The 24,326-nt window shown below is 39.5% G+C and overlaps 1 protein-coding gene across 4 annotated transcripts; it reads right to left on the bottom strand.

Moving 5' to 3' along the window:
- Positions 1–299: 299 nt before the first annotated feature.
- Positions 300–24,066, bottom strand: cdca2 (cell division cycle associated 2). 4 transcript variants are annotated; one of them, XM_086032038.1, is made up of 15 exons: positions 23,688–24,066; positions 23,163–23,343; positions 22,944–23,080; positions 21,861–22,029; positions 17,531–17,685; positions 17,205–17,378; positions 15,128–15,257; positions 13,992–14,317; positions 10,997–11,048; positions 10,826–10,900; positions 7,584–7,711; positions 5,286–5,345; positions 5,008–5,076; positions 3,779–3,935; positions 300–891 (listed from the first exon to the last, which is right to left on the bottom strand). In XM_086032038.1, exons 2-15 carry the CDS (start codon positions 23,338–23,340, stop codon positions 404–406), a joined length of 2,298 nt encoding a protein of 765 aa, XP_085888164.1. In that variant the 5' UTR covers positions 23,341–23,343; positions 23,688–24,066; the 3' UTR covers positions 300–403. The 4 variants fall into 4 exon arrangements, with proteins under 4 accessions (XP_085888164.1, XP_085888168.1, XP_085888167.1 ...); XM_086032042.1 differs by having other exon boundaries at positions 7,626–7,711; XM_086032041.1 differs by having other exon boundaries at positions 21,861–22,026.
- Positions 24,067–24,326: the final 260 nt, after the last annotated feature.

Here is a 24,326-nt window from a genome sequence, read left to right as displayed (position 1 = left end):
ACGTGAATCTCAGGAGGCTCTAACCTGGTCTGACAGATTGGTACTTCACTAAGGCCGTCTTTATCTATCCCCAAAGAGAAAATATTGACTCATTGAGGCTCGATCTAGTGACTTGGGAGAGTGGGTGGTGGGGGTTAGGGTTGATGGGGGATATTGACGCGTGGTTGCATATCGATTAAGAAGAGGTCAGCATAAATGATTGGGCTCTGTGTATTGAAAAGGCTTGCATAGAAGAACGAGGCAAATGAGTGGTTAAGGACAAAAGCATCAGCACTTTCATCCCATAAAACAACAAGCTGGCAAAAAACGCAATTTAATTCTGAAGGACAGAACACACGTTAAGAAATATTCGAATGGAAAGCAAGAACTGTCCAAGTACCAGCAAGCGGTGTGCCGAGTGTCCTTAGACAGGGCCGGCTGGTAGAACAGTTGAACCGACACTGCGACTCCGGGTCTTCCTGCTGGTTCCTTTTATTATTTCGGGGGAGAGCCGAGGCACCCAGAGCAGACCTGTGTCATTGTCTATTTTCCTTTGGTTCCTTAGGCTGCGGCGTACTGAGCGCTGCCCCCTGCTGGGAAGACGTTTGAAGACATCCTCCAAATTAATGTCAGCCTGCCAGGAAGCCAGGCCACTGTCGACTTGCGTCTCTTCACTTGTCTTCTCCTTGGTCTGCATCTGAGGCTCCACTCGTGGCAGGTCGTCTGTTGAAACACCGGTCTTCCTTAATCTTCGCCTTGTAGCACTGGGCCTTGATGAGCATCCGTTTGACCCCAAGTCTCTTTTGCCAGAGGACAATGGAGCTCCTGATGGACTTTCACCAATAGAATCTGAAGTCCCAGGGCCACTGCTTGATGATTCACCAGGTTCATCCTTCAGGTGCGCAATTTCATCTGAGGGAATTGGGAAAAGTCAACTGCAGGAAATTCACTACTTCTGGCATGACAAATTTGACAGTTTATAACATTTTAAAATGGGACATATTATGAAAAATGTACTTGTATGGCATGTCATGCACCACAGCCCTGTTACGCTACTTGACAAGTGTAATTTGGGTGCTAAGTGATAAAATACTGCCACCACCAGTGAAAATCTCCTTTATGATTGAAGTACACATTTTCATGGTGCTTGTGCAGGTCAGGTGCCAGTCAATTGTATTCTGGACATGGAAAAGGTCTCCAGAAGCAATACAATAATACCCTAAAAGTTGGTACCATTGCCACCTTTTTTTTTTGGGGGGGGGGGGGGGGGCAGCAGTACTTCATCTGTGAGGTGAGAGTTTAGACTTTGCGGTTGCGCCGATCGATTGTTTTCTGATCAAAATAGCGATGTCAGACAACGCGATTGTACGATCGCCCACAAGCTGTGTTTTTTGCAGAGCTCCCGACCGACCCAGGATCTGTTGAGTCAACTATTTTAAACATTAATTCCATCTCCCTTCCAACTGTCCGATGAAGCGGCATTCTACTTGTGGAAAGGTCACGCGAAACCAATCAGCATTAAGGTGCGCCTCGTGCTTTGCAAAGTTTGTTTTGAAATGGCTTCAGCGAAACCTCAAGTGGAGTTTGGGGTTTAACCTGAGAAAAACAGCATGTTAGATAAAAGTTGAAAATGTTCCAAGGAGGAAATTTTGCTAAAATTAAGTCAACTTGGCCAGCCCAATGTCTAACACACAATATACCTACCTATACTAGGGATGGGAATTTCGACTAATTTGCCCGCCGACTAGTCTCAAATTTTATTTGCAAGCAAGAAAACTTGAAATTTAATACATATTGAATTCAAAGTTTAAAATACAAATGTTTTGTGTGTTTACAGTAGGGGCTATTTTAGCCCAAACATTCAGGACAGTTTGTTCATTTAAATTCTATTGATGTAACAACAACTGACTGATTGAATAAAAGTGAACAATTGAAAGAGAAATACATTTCTGATACATTTGCCAATGCAATGCATGGCATTTATTATGAATGAGTAATGGTACCGACTCCCAGTCCAGCAGGCTCTCATTCGCCATGTTAGTACCCATCACACAGGCAGAGGCGTGAGGAACAAGATGCGTGAGACTTAATGCAGTGTTTAACCGACTAATAAAATACTAAACGTTTAATAAATCGTAGACTGTTAAATGACTAGTCGCGCACATCCCTAACCTATACATACCTGTATTGTTGATATTTTTATTTTGATGAGTGGGAAATTGTGTTGGTTGTGTTGCTACATGAATGTAGCGGCAGACATGGTGACACAACAGTGGCTTTTCGAGTAAAGGCCTAGATAGACAAATCCGACGTCGGACGTCGCGAAGCGTCGTGGCGTCTGATTGCGCCGTCTGATTGGTGTAGTGACCACCGTCGTAGCGTCGTAGCCCGTCAGGAAGCGTCCGTGGGCATTTGAGCATGTTGAATCGGCGTCGTGAGTCGTGACATTTGGTCACTCTGATCGGCTGTTAGCTAGCAAATCAAGGCTCGGAGCACGAACGGGAAGTGACAAATGCGGATAAACATCGAGCACGCCTTTTCTGCCTTAATCTTCTTACAAGTACAAGAGCGAGGGTTAACAATGTAAGTATTTCATGATACCATGTCAAGAACGTGATGGTTTACTTTGCGTGGGAGTTCATCGTGAGCGAAGAATATAGTCTGAATGCATCGTTTACGTTTTTATAATCCGCCCCCGGCCAATAGCTTTACGGTTGGATTTTTCTAACAATGAGAAATAGTGACTACCGCCGCCGATGGTATGGAAGGGTATTACATATCTCACATGCGCAGAAGGTACTTTAATGGTTAGCGTTGCTGTCTGTCGTTACGGTGTGTTTTGCCAGCGTGACGTGCCGACAGCCGGCCCGACGCCACAGGGGGGAAGCGTCGGTCACTGTTGGCCAACGTCGACATCACTTTTTTTCTTAGCATTAGTGGATGTACAGTATATTACATATATATATATATATTGTATGTACTATATATGTATGAAGTGCATGAACAAACTGTCCGTTTACATGAAAAACTGAGTAAATCTCCATGTGCACCCTTTCATCAAGTAATAAAGTGATCCGTTATCTGCATTATTGTTTTAAGTAAATAAGTTTTTTAAAAAGAACCGGTACTCTTCTACTCCTGCCTACTCTGCTTGTATGCCTTACAACTGTACAAAAATGTGATTTTTGTGCAACTGTACAAAAATGTGATTTATGATACTTAAATTGATTTATAACCGGCCATCACATTTTTAAAAAAGGCTGATGCCGATATTCGTTACAACGCAGAATATCAGCGCCGATAATCGGTCTATCCCTACTTTGAATTGTATTTTTCCACTAGATATTGATACTTTATTGTATTTTTACCCATTTACCAGCTTTTCTATGTAAAATGTATTTTATAAATAAACTGATATAAGATCAAAGAATTATTTTAAAATTAAATAAAATTAATTCCATTTAATTTTAAGGTAAAATATCAGGCCATAAAAATTGATATAGATGTATAAATAGATATAAAATGTTATCCATATCACAAAGCAATTGTTAAAATCTGGAATTTAAGTTACCGGTACTTTAATATTTCCTATTAAAACTTCGCATTGTTTGCATTTTAAGAGGTATTTTTTGCTGTTTTACACTTGGGAACGATTTAAAATGTGTCTACATGCACAATGTCTCTTCTTTAAGTAACTGACAGCTATAAATCTGAAAAGCTTTTCACTTTATTATAAACATACACTTCTTAAGTGCATCTCAATCATTATCCAAGGGTTAGACGAGTGTACATCTTTTACCTGCACAGTTGATGGGACTGCGTTGCGCTGCTGCTGACTTGTGGATGAAAAACTCTGTGATGGGACTGAGGCTAGGATTCTTGGATGCATATTTTTGAGAGGGGTAAAGAGAACGGTTGACTTCCTTTTTCCACTGATTTTTTGCTCTCGGGGCCAACTACGGAAACAGAAGTTGATCCATGTGATTTTTAATTACACAAAAATTCAGACCATTACTCAAATCCAAATTTTGTTAAAAAAAAAAAAAAAAAGGCCAAAAAAAAAACCCTGTGTTCACAGGTGTGGTCATTAAATAAATTACAATGAATTAATCACAGTGTGGCATATCAGTAAAAAAAATTGATCATGCATCACTCGCTTGCGACGCTGGGGAGCGGTGATGACTCGAGTAATCGATGGAATAATCAATAAAATAACATTTGTGACAGTAATCCATGCCTTTGTTATATCTCCACTAGATTACTGCAATGCAGTTTATTTTGGAGTCATCCAGTCCTCTCTCAGGCGTCTCCAGTTGGTCCAAAATGCTGTAGCTCGCTTCCTAACTGGAGATCGGACGACGGAGCACATAACACCAATTATGGGCTCCCTTCAATGGCTCCCAGTGCATTTTCGGGTTCATTTTAAGATGCTTCTTTTCGGTTACAAGTCTTTAAATGGCCTCGCCTTGGCGTACCTCTCTGAGCTCCTCCACCCCTACGCAGCTTCCCGGTGCCTCAGGTCTGTAGACCAGGCGCTGCTCGAGGTCCCGAGGACTAAGCGGTGTCTCAGAGGGGATCCAGCCTTTTCTGTTACTGGTCCTTCCCTTTGGAATGACCTTCAATTAAATGTTTGGCAAGCCCCCTTCTCTGTCCATTTTTAAAAACTGTTTGAAGATTTCTATTCTATGGCTTTTGATCCGACGTGAGATGCTGTTTTCCGGTGTCTATTATTGTTTTCTCTTGTTATATTATTGCTATTTTGTTATTGTAATGTAAAGTGCTTTGTTACAGCTGTAGCTGTTATGAAATGCGCTATATAAATACAATTGTATTGCATTGTATTGTATATACTGCAATATTATTTGTTAACTTTCTAATAATACCACAACTGTAAACACACAACTGTAGTTACTAAACATAATTGTGACATGAAATTCACCTCAACATGCGTGTCATAAAGGCATATAAAAAAAAAAAGGCTAACTTTTCTGACCTGAATCTGTGTAACACAAACATCAGTACACTCACTTTCATCGTCTCAGAAGGCTTGGCAGCACAGCGAATCGACCTCCTCACAGGTTTGCTCTTCTCAGGTAGCTAAAGGGAAGAGAAAATAGGCAGTAAGATGATGAACTTGATAAGGACCATCTCGCAAACACACACGCACATAAGAGGGATATGCTGAAATGTGATTACGTTCCTGTTCAGTGGAATTAAACAGTAGATCTGTTGGCAGCTGTTCGATAAAGCTGACTGATAAAAAGAAAATCATGTCTGCTAAATGATGAGATCAGCAATCATAATACCTTTCTCTTCCGACCACGAGCAGCTGGAAATTCATTTGTAGATTCAGATTCAGCCACCGCCTGCAATGAGGGACATTCATTTTGCCGTCAGAAAAACAAAAAAACAAAACAAACAAACCCTAGGAAGAATTAACAGTGGAATCTCCGAAGTTGAAATGTGCTACACAAATAAAATTGTATTTTATTGCAAAGTTTTAAAATTTTAAAGATAAAAGTCAGCAACACCGGTAAGGGCAATAGGAGGGGAAAAAAAAGGATCAAAATGAAAAAAAAAAATGGATCAATTAATAAGGGGGTAGAAGATAAATAAGGATACAAATTAAATGGATAAACGAATCAGTGAGTAGATAAAATATGTACATAAATAAAGAAATAAGTTAAAATCTAAACCAAACAAGTACATTTTAAGCCTTCGTTTAAAAGCAAAAGCCTCTGTGGTCCTGATGCCCTCCCGCAGGCTGTTCCAGAGGTGCGGGACATAAGGGATGAATGCAGCCTCTATGATGGCACAAGACCATTAAGACATTTAAAAACTGGTAAAAGAACCTTAAAATCAATCCAGGAACACACGGGGAGCCAATGCAATGATCTTAAAACCGGTGTAATGTGCTCTCCGGCTTTTGGTCTTTGACCGCACGCAACCCACTGAAGAGTTCTGAAGTAAGTTTTTGGAAGAACAGAGAGCAGGGCATTTGCAATAATCCAAACAGAGGTGTCAAAAGTATTCATGTTCATTACTTAAGTAAAAGTATAGATAGTGGGATTTAAAAAGACTTTAGTAGAAGTTGAAGTCAACTCCAGCTTTTTACTTAAAGGAAGTCAACCCAAACATTTTTTTTTAACTCTTTCACTGACTAAAATGAATTTATGTCTTTTCACAGTCCAGTCATTCAATCCCAGGAATTTATTTATATATATATATTTTCAATTTTTTACAAACCTTAGGGTAAAAGAGGGTTTGAAAATGTCTGGCAGTGAATGAGTTTTAATAAAGAATATGTTCTATGCAGGCCCACTAGTTGAAACACGGCATTCTGATTAATATTGAGTTTGTGGAATACGAGTTAAGCAGCAAAATCTAGCTATCTCCGGGGGCGGCCATTTTGTCACTTCTGTCGACTGAAACTGACATCACAGTTGCTCAGATAACGACCAATCATGGCTCAGCTTCAGAAAACAGGAGCGCTTTTCTACCTTTGTTACTCAAAGCACTTCACACTGTTACCTCATTTACGTACCGATGACGCAGCATCAGGAGCAACTGTGGGTTCAGTATTTTGTATCTCAGTAACTTTGACATGGTCACAATGGCCAAGGATCAAACTCCCAACGACGATTACCACTGAGCAATGCCGCCTCGGTTTGAATCCAGTTTTGGTAACAGTTTCTCTTTGTTGCTTTCAGGACCAACAACTAAAATCTCAATTTTGGCCTGGTTGAGCTACGGGAAATTCACTGTTATCTGCGACTCAATATCTAAAATACAGTTAACAAGGGTATCAACTGGTCCTATGTTATCAGGAGACAAAGTAATGTAGAGCCGTGTGTCATCTAGGTAACCGTTGGAAGCTCATGCCGTATCTCCTGATGACATCCTCAAGGTGACGCATATAAAGATTAAAAAGAAGTGGAGCTAAAATTGCCCTTTTGGGCACTCCACCCTGAATTTATGTTTTTTATTTTGTCAACACTAAGTCCAACGTTGACTTTTGTTACGTCATTCATTTTGGCAAAGATTACTAAAACATGTAAACAACAGGTGTCAAATGGCACATTGTCTTCACTTTGAACAACACTGAGATAGGAGCTATTGCAAGCATTTTTTGATGGCTTCTGATTTCAAAATCTGCTATCCATCAATGCGTTGTGTATTTGTAATATTGTAAGGGGGCATTACATTTATAGTATATGGGCTCACAGCCATAACGGCCCTTCGAGGGGCACTATAACTACGATATGTACGAAACTACGATCATTGATGCAAAGAACTCTGTAACATGCATTTAGTTACATTTCTAGGTCTAATGACATCACACCTTTTAATGTTCCCCGTTAACGGTGGTGGCATCACAAAAGTGCAAAGAGAAAGCAAATGTTAAAAAGAGTCAAATCTTTGGATGTTCACTGAGTTATGACATTTTCTAACATTACTCATTAACTGTTTTGAACTGGTTTGACATTGACATTTGTTTTTCAAGAAAATTGCAACAAAAAATGCAAAGGTTTTGGGATGTCCAACAGAGGTTTCACTGTAAAATGACACCAACATATCTAAATAAAAAATAATTTACAGACAACCTTTTTTTCCCAGTTCCTCAATCTAGGTGCAGCCTTACTGACAGTCTCAGGTTCTTTTTCCGAAGACAAAGATTCAAGCTCGTTCAGGGCATTCGACTGGTAGGCTGGACTTGTCTCAGACTTCTCTTCTAAGGGGAAGAATAAAAATAAAATATACATTCAGTTGCTTAACTACTAATATAATACAACTGGACATAAGAAATTCACATTGAAAAACAACATATGCATTAAATTTTCTACTCCTATATGACATTAACGATCGATTCCTGACAACAGAAGTTCCGGGATCCGGAGCCCGGAACCAATATCGAAGCCCGCAGTGAGCGCAAACTCAAGCAGTCCACGCTCTATACTACGGAAAAACTTGGACCGCTCCGCCATCATCATATCAAACGGAAATTCCCTCACTTGGAAAAAAAAACGTATGCTGTAAATTTTCTTCCACTATATTACATTAACGATCAATTACTTCCAACGGAAGTTCCGGTACTGTATCCGGAACCCATAGGGAAGCCCGCACTAGCGTAAACTCAAGCAGCTCCCGCTCGTACTATGGAAAAACTCTGACCGCTCCGCCATCATTGGATCCAAAACGGCGACATGTAAGTTACTTCTTTGGCATGCGTTTTACTGAAATTGCAAAAGATTGTATTTCACTCATAGTTTTTGAGCAATAATTACAGAAGCAGCTATTTTTGCGACAGTAGGCTATTGCAAGAAAAAAAAACAGATATCCCACCAAGATTAAAGTGACACTTGGGTGAGAATAACATTGGCATTTATATAATAGGTTTGCATGTAAAAATGACATTAGTACTAAAATACCCAAAAGACTTTGTAGTGATCTAAGATCTTTTTTGTGATTAGATTTACATCAAAATCCCCCCCCCCCCCTTTTTGGGGTGTGCCTTATGTTTTCGGTCTCAGCGGTCTACGTCACGCGAGGAAGGCATGCGTGGTAATCTTGCTCGCTTTGTCAGTTCTGTTGTCTAAAACGGTGACCGATCGCCACCAAAATGCAAATGCACATTACTACTCTTGTCCACTTCAACCCGTGAAAGTATAAAAGTGTTCTGCACAATAGTTTGGATTTATTGACATAAAGCGTGATCTCATCATGATCACCTCCACAAAATCAAAAATACCGTGGCGCTTTCACAAGCTGAAGAGCATGAATGCGCACACAAACCCAGACTGGTTATATTTCGGACATTTAGCGACGCTAAACTCGTGTCTCAGGAGGGAGAGAGACGCCGGCTTGCAGCAGCAGCAGGCAGATTGGAGCTTTACGTCCCCTTCTTCCCTCCCCGGCTAAAGTTAGGATAATGGGACAGCTAATAGCAACAACTAGTTTCAGGTCGTTAAAACAAAAGGCGTTAGCACAACAACATTAGCTCCTTAATGTCCGCCCAGCGTGTGGAGGTGAAGATGAGCCTTTGTCTTCATGTCGCCTCGTAAGCAGTCGTGTGTGGTGTCCCTGCTTGCTTGCTTGCAGCCACGACCGGCCTGAGTGAAGCGGCGTGAGAGTGACTAAAGCCCTCATCGAACAGCGAACAAAAAGATTCGGCGAGGCTGACTGCACAGAAGAGTGTGGCTGCATTGGAACGCGTGACTGCGGCTGTCACCTTCTAAATTGGACGGCGCGTTGTAAGCCGAAAAACTGGGGCCATTCCTCATCCAAATAAATGTGCGCGTCTACTCATTCCCACTTCAGTCTCTGTAAATATCCTGACTGGCGTTTAATGGCTCGCCCGTCCTAACCGTGATGAGAAAAGAAGCAGTGTTTTTTTTTGTTTGTTTTTTTTAAGCAAAGAAGCAGTGTGCGCTCATTCCAGCCTAAATCTATGTAGCTCTGCTGACTTCCACAATTCCTCATTCTCATATAAATCAGCCATGGAGAGGTTAATCCTTTTGATATGTTGAAGTGGGCATTAGTAGAGATGTCCACATAAATTTTGTTACCAATTGATTGCCATTTTTGGACGTTATAAGCAATTAAAGTACAATGATTTCCAATGGAGAGTTTGGAATCGGTTCCTCGCGTGACTCCAGACGAACAAGGATAGGGGGCGCGGCCATTGTGCTCATTATCAAGGGCCGTTATCCATGGAGTTACTTATTTCCTAATTTCTCCAAAATGAATAGATAAAATAGAAAATGGCAACTCTTTTCATTTTCCTGATCAAAAAATATATAAAACAAACTTGTTAGTGAAAACATGGCCATCCGGCCCCACCGTCCCTTTAAGTAGTACAATGCTTAGTAAAATAACTTTTACAGATATTACAGTTTAGTGTGTACAGTTGTGAAATTTGGCTGAATTTTGAGATCTTTCTGCTACATTATTCTAACTGCAGCACATTGTTTCTTTCTGTGTCAGGCAGAGTAGACAATGACAGCAAATAGACATTTGCAAGTCTACCCACAAATGTCCAGTTGGGATTACTGTATGTTGGTTATCTTTCTAAATGTTCTTTGCAAAGGATGTCTTAAATTTGGTTTTTGGTCACCTCTCTCCAGTCACCAACACTATTGTTGCAAGTTTGCTTATTTTCGCTTGGCAACATTAAGTGCAATCACTTATTTTGTAAATTTTTCACAAAAATCAATTCACTCAAAAATTGTAATATTATTGAGGTACAATGTTTGTTTGTTTGCATATCATTCCAAAGCCGCCAAAATGTTTTGGGCATACTCATGTTGTAGTATACAGCAGTATAACACCCAGTGTAAGCATAAATAAGACGATGTCTGCCATCTAGAGGTGAAAGGTGACCTCACAACTTAAAACTACTGTCTCCCCCTGCATATTCACAGTTCGGCACCCACACATTTTCGTATTCGCACTTCTTTTTTTTTATACTTTGGATTTCCCCCATTTTGAGTGTATGCATGTGTGGGGGGGACATGATTAATCAAGGGGGCCACGCAAAAAGGTGGTTGCGGCTGCTAATTGCCCATCGCAACTCTAGGTAGAGTCCTGGTTGTTCAAAAGTTTGAGTGTTTGCCAATCACCTTTAAGGCTTGCAAACTTGCCTTACCACAATTCTGTCTCTGAATCTGGTCAATTTAACATGTCACAGCAAAGGGTATGCTCCTTTCGCATGGTCATTTTGTAGTATGGAGTATTGAGGGAAAATGTATTTATAAGTAAATAATTTTAGCCTTATCAACAGCAATGTCAATAATTGTATGGATCTTAAAACTTTCTCAATGCATATGATCTATAAAAAGGGTTTTACCTGTTGTTGCCACTGATGCAAGTGCCTCATCATGGAAAGCATCATTTAAATTCAGCTGGGCATAATTTATTAATTCTGGAAAAAAAAAAAAAAAAAAAAATAGTTACATGAAAAAAAGATGCGCATTTTGCTGACTTCACACGATAATCGATTGTCAATAAAATGTCCAACCTGTATCAGCCATAACTGCAGAGTCACTGTCTTCTATTGAAGGAAAAATGATCTAGAAGCATAAAAATAAAAAGCATTGAATAATTTTTCAACCAAACAGTAGGTCATTTTCTACTGACGGATGCAATATTATATTTTGGGGTAGGCCTATTTGAGTTTTCATGTGCGTGTTATAATAATGGATAGCTGTATTTATGCTTAATTGTGCAATAGCAATAATGGATTTTTAAAAATACATTGTATAACCCTTGTTTCTTTTTTTTTAATGAGGGTAAAAATAGTAGAATGTGAACAAATCTTTGTTAACCTAACTACTACAGTATTTGTATCATGATTTGGCTCACATAAAATCATTTTGTTTGGGGCAACCTATGACTATGCCATCGACAGTGCAAACAACCATTTGTTTTACCCCCTGGCAAATGCAGTTTTCATTGGCAATAATTTCTCTTATAGCATAAATGTGATACTTTTATTCTGATATTATGAATATAAATAAAAGCGTTTGGTCACACAAAACAAAACCCAATTTCAATAAAGTTGGGACGTTGTGTAAACTCTAACTAAAAACAGAATACAATGATTTACAAATCTCTTTGAACCTATATTCAATTGAATAAACTATAACAGGGGTGCCCACACTTTTTCAGCATGCAAGCTACTTTTAAAATTTCCAAGTCTAAGTGATCTGCCTACTTTATTTATCTAAAAATGTACTTATAATTCTTTGCAGGTACAGTATACTGTATAATAATGTACCTTGCATAACTGCATGGACAATATTTCCCAATACAACTAGTACACATTTTGTGTCCATCCTTTACTTCGATGACTTGTGCTGAATGGAATCAGCCACGGATATCAGGACAGGAGATGCTGACAGCCAGCCATGCGCAGGCCCACATATACATACATAAATACACACCGGTATACACACACATTGGAGCCACATTGCTTTATTTTTTTTTCATATTATATTACATTTGCTGAATATACAGTATGCAGTGGGTACGGAAAGTATTCGGACCCCTTGAAATTTTTCACTTACTGTGTCATCAGAAAAGTTCATTTTATTTCTCATTAATGTACACTGAGACCTCCATCTTGACAGAAAAAAACAGAAATGTAGAAATTTTTGCACATTTATGGAAAAAAGAAAACTGAAATATCATATGGTCATAAGTAATCAGACCCTGTGCAGCGGTCTTCATATTTAACTCACATGCTGGCCATTGCTTCTGATTCTCTTGAGATGGTTCTGCTCCTTTCTTGGAGTCCAGCTGTGTTTAATTAAACTGATTGAATTTGATTAGGAAAGGTCTATATCAGACTCACAGTGCATGTCAGAGAAAATTCGTATCACGAGGTTGAAGGAACTGCCCAAGGAGATCAGAGACACATATTGTGGCAAGGCACAGATCTGCCCAAATTTAGGACTGTTCTTAACCGGCCCAGCCAGAGCCCTGACCAACGCTCGATTGAACATCTCTGGAGAGACCTGAAAATGGCTGTCCACCAACGTTTACCATCCAACCTGACTCTTGGCTGTACTAGCTCAATAGGTGGCTTCTAATCAATAAAATGTGTCAGGGTCTGAATACGACCATATATTTCAGATTTTTTTTTTTAATAAAGATGGGGTGCTGAATGTACATTTCGTGAGAAATAAAATGAACTTTTTTTGATATACAGATACATACATATTTACACTCAGGTGTATTAATACGTTTCGGTATGGCATATTCGGTTCGGTCCACTTATTCGCGCGAGCTTACGCATGGACGCTGACTGTTGCGTGCGGGAGACGAGAGGGGCGGCACAACAGTGTGAGCCAGTAAAGAGCCAGAGCTCGAAGGTCACCGCGTACACTGCAGTCTCCTGTTTGGGAATATTCTGGCTTTACCTGTTCCCCATCGCCGATGGGGAAAGATGCGTGGATAAGTCTGAAAGTTGTGTGCCGACATGATATCGGCGGCTATGTTGCGGCTAGCACGTCTAACGTGCACGGCATCATCCGACTGTGAATGTTTCTTAGACGAGGAAGCAAGCAGTCTTTTTAGCCCAAAACGTCAAAAAATAGCGAGATTTATCATTGTAGCGTCTTTCAGGAACACTCCGTCACACGTAAATTAATTATCACGTTTTTATTCATCCAAATACAACTGCTCGCGCTCTTCGTTCTCCGGTGCTCCACTCGCTTGCTGTACGATGCATTCATGAACCTCGGAAACATAACAACTCAGCAACACACAAATCTGACCACAACACAGATAACCCAATTCGTTACAATATGCTGTTGAACGTTCAAAGATTTGAATGCCTAAAAAGTGTATACAATTTAAATAAAGACTTTGAAAAAAAAAAAAATCATTATAAAAAGAGTTTTAATATAGTTAGCAATAATTCTAACTATTATTGTGTGTTTTTTTTTTTAATCACAAAAAGTGTATACATAATGACAACTTGTCTTTAACTTGATTACTTAGATGTGTCATAGGCTATTGCTGATGAGTGTTTAAAGAGTCCAGTGTCTTACTAATTTACAAAATTAAGAGATCTTTATTGTTAGTGTATTTTTCATTCTGGTGTAATTTCTTAGAATATCACCCGAATGGTTCGCTTTTATTTATTTTTTCTAAAAAATGTACCATTTATTTGTCATCTTTTCAAAATAAACATATTTAAAATGAAAAAAAAAAATCAGTTTTTTTGTATCGAAAATATATGGAACCGAAGTTTAAAAAAAACGAACCGAAATGTGATTTAGCGTACCGAAGTTTCCAAAAAACTGAACCGAAATGTGATTTAGCGTACCGTTACACACTTTTTACTACTTACTTTGGGGAAGTATTGTTTCCCTAATTTGTTGTAGAAGCAAATTAACAAGGTCAGAAGAATTTTCAATTTTCACATCATAATCTGAATACCGGTAATTTTCCAATACAGTACTGCATTTTAAAAAGTAAGTGAATAAATAAATAAACAGTCAACATACCTTTTCAAACGTCTCCACTCCATCTTCTGCACCATGCCGCATTCTGGGGTTATAGGACATTGCAAGCACCGTGGAAGCACCAAACACGCTGCTGAGGTCTGGCTGGGCTTGTGGGGTGCCAAATTCATTCCTCTGTGGTGTCTTCAAAACCGATCTCAGCTTTAAGGTCCCACCTGGTGTGGAGGCACGAGCTGGTGTGTCCCCCTTCTGCAGTGGGGTGCTGGGAGGCAGTTGCTTATCAAAGAACTCAGGGGAAAGATGGCATCCAAAACGCACCCGCTTCTTTTCCTTCTTGGCTGCAGATGCCCCAGAGGACTCATTTTCTTCTGTATGCGAAAATGATGAGAATTGAAGGCTTTCAAAAGGGGTTATAAATTGTGCACGCTTTTCATAAGGACAATTCCACGACAACAGTAAAAGCTTAATATGTCAAATAATATATATATATATATATATATATATATATATATATATATATATATATATATACATACACATATACACACACATATATATACATACACATATACACACACACATATATATATATATATACACATATATATATATACATACACATATACACACACATATATATATACATATATATACACACACACACACACATATATATATATTTATCGGAATATTCTATCAAAGCCTTTTATTGCCGATCAAAACTTCCTATCATCAGCAGCTCATGCTTCGCAGCCTACAGCCGTGTTGTGTTCCTCACCCGCTGCTCGCTGCGGAGGCGAGGCTGCTACGTTCACACCAACTGCGGTGGGAGCATTTTTGGTGGCGCGTTTCAATTGGAGTCAATGTAGTTCCCGCGGGCGGTTACGTGCGGGGCGGTGCGAATGATGCGTTTGCAGATGTGGGGCGCGGAGTGAAGCACCGAAAAGCTGTCCATTCGCCCCATATTAAACAAGTCAACTTTTTTGCCATTCCGCCTCGTGGCAGCCAATCATCATCGGGCATACTACGTGACTACGTCTCACACAAAGCCCCCCCGCCTTATTAAATAGTTGTTTATTAATTTCATTACCAATTAATCTTGACCCATCTATTGTCAATATTTTTGGAACCAAAATGAAAGACTATATTCTTGCATTACTGAGCGCAGTGTGTTTTACCTGCTGACTTCATCTCCATTTGAGAGGCGAGAGATGAGAACTGTAAAGCAGAGAAAGACTGCTCTGGTGAAGCTGATGCAAGGTCACTGGGCCGTACTCTGCTAGGGTTTTGAGGTTCAAACTCATTGTCCTGTTGAGAAAGAATAAGTTACATTCCCATTATGTTGGACTGCAGTTCAAGTGCCTCCACTCGCTGTACAAGTGTTGGTATTCCTAACTCCGTTACTGATGATGTTGACAATGGTCAGAGTTCATCCTCAGACTTGTCAATATTTTGAAGCAGATGTAACGCCTCCTCTACTCTATAAGATTTAAAGAAAAATCTATCATGATAACCAGCAGCGTTTCTCAATGCAACCAACCGCTGGTTCCTATAGAAACCCATCGGCGCCGTCCCAGCGCAATATGTGTAAGCATGAGTAGAACCGTCAAATTGACTGGCCTGCCGTGGTTAACCCATTAAAGCTTGAAGCCCCTCGTGAGACATCTCTCTAATACCTAAGGTCATCTTCGGAGTCACCCTTGAAAACCTGACATTTTCGACACCTACAAAATAATTAATATCTCAGCTCCTGTAGCAGATAGAAAAATAATTCCCCCAAAATTTGAGTTTAGACGTGGCTTTCACACATGCCCGAGTTTATTAATCTTTACTGTTTCACTCGAAGATGCAAGTGAAGCACTATTTTTAATTTTAAAAAATCGAGTGGTAATTACCATGCTGTGTTCTCTTACAAAGACGTTGAAATCGTCATTGTCTACGAACATATATCTTAACCATACATCACGTTTGGATGGTTTCACGGCTTTAAAGTCCACGAGCGTGTCCTCTATATCACTGCCGTGACTTACATCAGAGCTCCGCCATTACTCCTCGAAAAAAAATCTGGATATGCTCCGACAACTCACGACACCGTCACATGTATATTCTGATGCATTTCATTGACTAAGAGACTGAGAATTGGATTAAAAAAAAAAAAAAATGACCCTCTCCCGGCTTTAAAGGGAGAAACACGCAACAGGGCTCCCGGCTTTAGTGGTAGAAATGCGGTTATGCGCTACCGTCCTTAATGGGTTAAAGGAAATAATGACTCGTAATTATTTTCATATTGTTTAATAACATAAAATTGCACAATGGTCATGAAATGTATACAGAATTAGGAAAAGAGGCCAGGGGCATCTTCTATCTACATACGCAGAGTACTAACATCAAAGTTTGAAAACAGTCAAAATGACTGCTCTCGCACTCCTAGTGTTAATTGAATCACTAAGTCAGGCGTATACACTAAAAAATTGGCATTCCCAGATGAGCACAACAGGTTTGGTTTTCATTTTTTTCCCCGACCAGCCGCCCTCGTGGATGAACTTTAAGACTTGCGACACATCTGGGCAAGGTTTATCATTAATATGTGCAGATATGTCATTTTAATATCACTGAATAAACTTTTTTTTTTTTTTTTTTTTTTACAGTTTTCACTATTTCCTAATTATAAATAACATACCACAATAGCATTTTATTAAAAACACAATTTACTGCTTCAGAAAAATACATTCAATTCATATCGAACACAATTGAGTTGCATGGCCCATTCGAAAAATTAATTGCCCACCTCTAACTTGCAGTATGGGACTCTGATAATGAACTAGCTATCTTAGCGGCCCAATCTTTTTTTGCACCACGGACCGCAACGACATATTTTGACGGACCTTTGGAGCCACGGTCCAGCGAGACCGACATAACCGTCTCTCCTATGATGCGTTTGGCCACCGGCGAATCAGCTAGCCAAGTCAAGCCAGCTGCCACAACATCGGTTGTTCATCCAGTATGCAAAGCACCGCAAGGGTCAACTTCAAAATAAAAACACAAAAAGTAGGACTGTACATGCATATGACCCCCCCCCCCATTAGAATCAAGATTTTTTTTAGAATGGTGATTCATGAACCAAAAGAAGAAAATGTGTTAATATACTACAACATGTTTTGGACATGTTTACGACTTAAGAGGTCAGTGCTGCATTTTTGTTCATTTCTAGCTAACATGCACATGTCTAAGTGCCTAGAATAGAATGTCACACACCTGTTGGTTGTTTTTGGAGGAAGAGGCGTAATTTTCCAAGGACAAGGGTTGCTCACGGTATCCATGAAGAGGTGTAGAAGGAAGCACTGGTTGGGTTTGTTTTTCACTCTCACTTGATGGCCGTGGTCCCTTTTTGACATTGTCATTGCATTCTTCCACTGGTTCCTTATCTCCCTGTGGACACAACAAAATACTTTCAAAGGTTCCAATCAGCAGAACGACACCAATTTTTTTTTTTTTTTTTTTTTAAATAAATACGCTTGAGAGAAGCAGAGACCCAGTTTAATAACAGCAGTCAAAGAAGTCAATGGTCAAAGTGATAATACCTCTATGTCACTGCTATTCAAGTGAAGATCTGGAGAGTGTGCTTCTCTAATCTGCACTTCACAGCCTTTGAGGGGGCCCACACGGCGCTTCTTGCTGGGTGCAGGTGACACCATGCGATAGTGGTTTTCTTTCCCTTCTTCTTGGTTGTCTTCATCTGAAATCAAAGATGCAGCCAATGGAAACGTTTTCAAGACACTAAAACAACACTGGACCTTCTTTTTGGCCTAACTGGTTCAGTGTAGCCATGAAGGCAAAATGTTTAGTGTTTGTGTTCCTGTATTCTACCCACTTGAAAATACAGTTGCATTGCATTAAATTAGAAAGGCATATCAACTAAGGCTTTACGATATTCGGAAAACATGCGATGTGCGATAATGTTGAATATTGCAATGATGATGTGACTTGCGATAAATAAACAGTAAAGCAACGTGAATGTTTTTCTGCCAACATAGACCCCAGACAATGAGTAACTTATAGAGCAGGGGTGCCCAAGTCCGGTCCTCGAGAGCCCCTATATAGCCTGTTTTAGCTGTTGCCCTCCTCCAACACACCTGATTCAAAGGATCAGCTCAGCTAATTAGCAAGCTTTGCAGAAGCCTAATAATGATCGTGATCATTTGAATCAGGTGTGTTGGAGGAAGAGAAACATGTAAAACAGGCTGGATAGGGGCTCTTGAGGGCAAGACTTGGGCACCCCTATTACAGACATACTGGGGGGAAAAAAACTGAAATTCAATCTAAATTCAAACAATTCCACATGACAAAATTTAGGGACCAGACCAGAATGATCAATTATATTGAACATTATAGCTACTGTAATATTGCTCTGTACATTGTTACTTGAATGGGGAGCTAAATATGTGTGACGTATGTATGTGAGGAGTTGTGGACTCGTCTTCGAGCGATACAACAGCAAGTTCATGTGCGTGCATGTGAGTAGTTTGTCAGCTAATGAGCATTAAATAAACTGTTAAACAGTACAGTCAATGAAGCTCATCTCGGCAGTGCAACAACGCTTCCGTTCTTAGTTTGCTGTCGTCTCACTCACTCAATCATGCACGGCGACAAACAACGGGCATTAACTAGGGCTGAACAATTAATTGCATTTGCGATTTGGTGAAATGCGATTTGCTGCTACCGTACATTGTCCTAGATGGTTTAATAGATCTGACATTGTTTGTTGTAAAAAATATGAATCAATTGCTTGTTTGTTGAAAAATACATGAGTATATTGAATCGCAATCACAATTTCGAGGAAAAAAATAATAATCACAATCTGATTATTTTCCAAAATCGTTCAACCTTAGCTAACCAACTTCAGTCCAGGAGAGACAGTTTTCCCACCTAGTTAGCTATCTTAAGATTCAACAACAATAGGCACAATATCCGACCCGGATTCTACCTTTGGCCGCAACTGTGGTACGGGATCCTGGTTAGAGTAAGCCATTTTGAACTAAAAAGAAAAACTTTTCCAGAGTTAGTCGCAGCTATCAGTGTATGCGTCTAACTCGATACTCTCCGGTTTAATAGATAAATATTCACATAAGTGAATTTCAGGCATTGCAAAAATGATTTGGGCACCGTATGGTGTAGATAAAGTGCTACTAGGGAGGTCACTATCAAATATTTTTAGAGTCGATTATTCATCAATTAATCGAATAATGAGATTAAAAAAATATTTTGCATTCAAATGTATTAAAAATCATTTATTCTGAATACTGTTGTTAATTGATTGGTTGTTTATTTGGTATTGTTTAATTATTAATCAAAAACAAACAATTAAGCAATATCAGGCGAGAGGAAGCGTGTTATAAAATGTTCCTAGGTATGTTCTAAAAATAGTAACATATCCCACAATCCCATGTGACCAAATGACATCCATTTTGGGTGTCAACCCCTCCTTTTCCTTGCGATCACGTACGGTAGTCACTTGGAGTCTTTTTCGTGTCTACATGTTTTTAGTGGATTTAAACCTTCCGTTGCGATGGAGAAATGCGGAGAGACTTTGAGCAGGCAGGCGAGTGTGTGGTATGACGACAAATTGCGTTTGATGGGCGAATGACTGTATTACGCAATCGACCTTGTCCACTACCTAATTTTCCACCCAAGCCCATTCTGTGAACTGAAGGACTTCCAAAATTATAAAAGTATGGAGGCATGTGACAGGTTTGTTTCTGGCTGGGTTCACAATGTGTGTCTAAAATTTCCATGATGGTGACCGGAAAGTTGTGAGAGCAAAACTGCTTCATTCCTTCAATCCCCGATTGGTGATCACTTTCAGGAGTCTGTAGAATCCTTTTCCGCCTTTTTTCCCTCAATTTGTACAGCCAACAACGACAAACGTAGTAGGCATGGCAAACGTCCTTTTTGCTTCGCTGAACAGTAACAAATGAAGCGGTAGCGGAGCATGACATCCAAAATGGGCGTGGGGCAGTGCATTCTGGGTGATCCCTGAGACCTTGAAATGGTCTATACTCACTAGAAGGGCTACTAGTTTGATATACACTTCCGAGGCTACTTCAAGTTTAGGTACATGTCAATTAAGGCTCCTTGGTAATTGGTAATCAGATATTCCACTTAAAATGCGAGTGGAAGTTGGTCGAAGTTGGTAGACGGAAATAATAACGGAATCCAGTTTAAAAGGATAGTTGGACAGGCCTACAGGTGATTACTATTTAGTCCAGTCGGACAAAAAGGCGGATGGACGAACAGCAGAAGGGTACCCCGGCTTGAGGCAGAAAAAATGCCTCGAGCACTTAAAAAAAAAAAAAAATAAAAAAAATAAAAAAATTTATTCAAGGTAAGCAAATTACTCGACAATTTGTGTCAACCCTAATGTCAATTACATGTTATTTACAATATGATTACAAATAACGATTACGGTATTTTTGTAATAGATTAAACTCACTATGTCCCTCCGCCCAAAAATTCATTATGATTCAGTTACTGGTTTGGTCTGTAACATGACAAAAAATAGGGACAAATGTTGATTGTTTTCCAAAGTAAAAACAGATGTTTGCAAATTCTTATTTCGACTAAACATAAAAGATGATCAGTCTGCTTTCATGAAGGACTGCAGATTTTTTAGATGTCTAATGAATAGACTCCATTTACCATTTTGATCATATTGGATTTTTTTATTTTGTGGACTAAGATGTGTTGACTTTTTATTTTTACTTTTTTTTTTCCGGAAAAGGGCAATGACTAATAACGAGCAAATTGGGATTTTGGTTGCAAGTTGGACCTCTAGTGGAAGTGGTACGTTTTTAGTGTTTAAATTGCTTTGACGTCCGCGCTCATAATTTTCTCTCTCTAATGCACAAGTAATTTGAAAGGCTAACTACACAGCTCTCTGGCACAGATATGACTAGAAGACTAGATATGCCAGTGCACTGTAAACAGCCTGCGAAGCGACGTGCCCATGTGGCAGACACCTTGTTGCGGGCAACCGCATTCCCGACAAAGCCATAAATAAAGCATAACTTGTTCATTCATCAACCGATTTTCATGAGGTTTACTTAAATGTCAACATCAAAGCATGTACTAACAGGCTAAGGCTACGTTTATATGATGCCGATCTCAACAGAAGATATAAAAGTAGCGTCTCGCCTCCACTTTTTATTTCCCGTTTAGATGAGCGTTTATCACAGAATATCTGCGTGCATAAGGTGATGCAAGAATGTGTGGAATTCTATTGTGTATGCATGCCAGGCGGCTAAGTGGTGCTGTGATGTACGTGCGCATGCGTAAAATCTGTAGTCCGTAAAATTGTTGCAAGGAGTCCTGTTGGGTTATTAAAGCAGCCCTTGAAGGGCCGATGGATGGATGGAGTCAGACATGTTTATTTACCTCCCTGTACTGGCACATGTACGTGACGTAAACGTGTACGTGACTTTGGGCTGTGTATATGGGAACGCAATGGCAGCGTGTATTCAACTTTTCCACTCTGGAGGGTGGTTTCAAATTTTTGCATAGGCAGGCTCCCAAAACACTGTCATAATCTAAATGAAAGGCGCTTCCGACAGAATATGTTGGAGTTTTTGCCCGCAAGCATCGACAGATAAACCGGCCCCAATATACGACATTTGAAAGAAGAGCCCCAAAATATTTTTAGCTGGCAAAGTTTATTCCAAGTTCCCTTTTTGCAATTGTACCCTATTTTTTCATGCCGTCCACAAACACGGAATGCGCTGAGACTTTCCCCCCCACAGAGTTTGGCTTGTACAGTGCTTTAGGCACTGTTTTTGTCTGGTGCTCCAGACGTGGCGAAATCCTAGCGACTGACCATTGTTGAAAAATGAAACTTTGAATCCAGTAGCAATGACTTACCAGATAGGTAATCTATTGGCTTCATGCATCCTCCAGTGTTGTCGCCCTGCCTTGGCCTCAGATCACAGACATCGCTCTCCTCCACAGACGTCAGGCTCTGGAAGCAAGCTATTTTCTGCTTCAGTGTGGATGCTACCCGTGGAAGTAAGGGGCTACCTCTGACAATCTGCTGAGAGTTCAGATAGCGTACAGACTACTCATCTACTCATTGCTGCAAGTCAATTTTTCAACATGAATGACAAAACAAGTATCTGTATGAATAAAGTCACATAAGTCCAATGCTGTTGCTTTTTAATCATAAAAAGTGTCAGACGTCAAAGTGCGCGATCACAATAGTTGAATTCATATTGGTGTGAAAATGGCATGTGAAAGTGTTTATATTTGTATCTGTAAAGACTACAAGCAAATCTACCAGATTTTCTTTGGCACAGATGAAGAAACATTGTGAAACCCACCAATGTTTTGCCTTGCTTAATTACACAGGCCTTTACAGCGCTGGTGATATGCTACCGCAAAATATGGGAATAATGCAACTATAGAACATCAATCCGAAAATCAATGCCGCTAACCTAAACACACAAATGTCACTACCTAACTACACTTAAAACATACACAGCCTGAAATAGCCATTTGCGATTCACAGATTAAGCATAGTAAACCGGGAACAAGTCTGAATGAATGTATCCCCAAGGTATCACTTTGTTACAGGTGACAATTAAGCATTATGACAGTTAGGTGGAGTGTAACAACAAAACAATTCAAATAAACACATAATTGTAACTTGCCACATTATGAAGCAATACAGACAATACAAAGGATTTCATGAGTTGGCGGCAATCACACAATTAAAAAGTTTAATACCTTGAGAACATTTTCCAACTGCCTGCATTCACATCTCAATCAATTAGCATGTTGACATGCTCAAAAGAATCAGAATGCCTGTGAATCTTTAACCTGGTGCTTTTTAGTCTATTGCTTGAAACGTGGCAGAGTATACACATAAAGACGATTAAAAGCCTGTAAACTTACTTCACAAAATTGTGACAACAAACCAAACACTGCCTAGTTGTGACTTCTACTCACCTCTGGAGTTTGACAGTTTGAAGAATTCTTCATTTTTTGTTGTGCAATGAAGCGGATGAGCGAGTTTGTTTCTGGTGAGCCCCTCACACCTACACTAGACTTTCTTCTTGCCTTTAATTGTGCCAAACGAGACTTTTCTGGAGCAAGAGACATAGATATGATTGGTCACATTTGCTTTCTTTAAAGATTGTACCACTAAGCTCGTACCACTAAGCTCACCTTTGCTTCCTGATGGTGCCGGGCTGAAACTCTGGACAGTAATGCCAAACTGAATAGGTGTGATTTTCAGAAAATCAAGAGGCTTCTTTGAAGCAATTGCAGAATCCTCCTTTGAAGGGGACAACATTTTGCTCTCGTCTGCCTCCTTGTCCACGATGGTCATCTGCTCAGTGGCCATCTTCTGCATAAAACATAATATGAACTAAAACGCGACCACTTGCATCTCTGTTATGCATTTTTCCAGAGTATAGTGGTCAACTATGAATTCAAAACTGCCGATAACAATTGGTAATGATGAAAAGAAATAATCCAGACGTGTGCTAACAATGCAGACATGAGTGCAAAAGAAGGAAGAGCTAGCTACACCGAACGTCATTAAAACTTTAACACAATTGAAGATGCCTCAGAAAAACCTACGGGCATTACAGAAATATCACCGGAAACTCAAATATTTATAAAACCCAAATTGTTTTACAGTTAACTTATGTGATTTTGAGACGTTAGTAACTGTAGCTCCGCACTCACCTTAAAATATAGAGTCTCTCCCCCAATAAGACAGGAGTGTCTATCATAAAATAAAGTATGTATATTTATATAAATGAAACGAACGTGTGGTTGCAAAAATAAGTTAATACCAGTGTATATTAGATTAATTTAAAATATTATACAAATCGAACCGTTTCAAATTACGCTCCACAACAACACGGCGTGTTGCATTCAGATCCTTACGCAGAAAACGTCATCTCAAACACTTAAACGAAAAAAAAAATCGGTCTCGTTTTGCTATAAAACGAAAATAGATTAAATAGGAACACCACAAATTAGTTTTGTTAAAAATGGCTCAATGTATCAATATAATATACCACGTTGCACTAAGTACTAACTTCGAAGCGCATTTATCCAAGCAACACAGGAACTACTTTAATATGAATTGCCCAATAGGAATACGACAATGTCTCACGTGACCACAAAACATCATAGTTTCCCGTTTACCATCAAAGTATTGAGCATTAATTAATTAAAATTCGTTGTTGCTTGACGTGTCACAAACATTATTTTATTACCGTATTCTGTACGATAAGTAATAATCGACTAATTATATTTTTTTTCTCCATTGACTCGGGTCACTCGGCAACCTCGATCATTCAGTCGTTATTAAATCGT

This window comes from Filicampus tigris, chromosome 5 (assembly GCF_054856515.1).
Source record: "Filicampus tigris isolate MCC_2025a chromosome 5, RoL_Ftig_1.0, whole genome shotgun sequence".
NCBI classification, from domain to species: domain Eukaryota; kingdom Metazoa; phylum Chordata; class Actinopteri; order Syngnathiformes; family Syngnathidae; genus Filicampus; species Filicampus tigris.
Note: the sequence above shows the minus strand (reverse complement) of the source record. Positions and strands in the feature narration are given on the sequence as shown.

What these genes read in the sequence shown, in the direction of transcription:
- cdca2 (XM_086032038.1), bottom strand. Translation starts at nt 23,340, where the DNA reads ATGGCCACTGAGCAGATGACCATCGTGGACAAGGAGGCAGACGAGAGC. An exon ending in GAGTGGAGACGTTTGAAAAG is followed by an intron (nt 11,049 to 13,991) that starts GTATGTTGACTG and finishes TTATGCTTCTAG; the next exon opens with ATCATTTTTCCTTCAATAGA. An exon ending in TGCATCAGTGGCAACAACAG is followed by an intron (nt 7,712 to 10,825) that starts GTAAAACCCTTT and finishes TCTTCCCCTTAG; the next exon opens with AAGAGAAGTCTGAGACAAGT.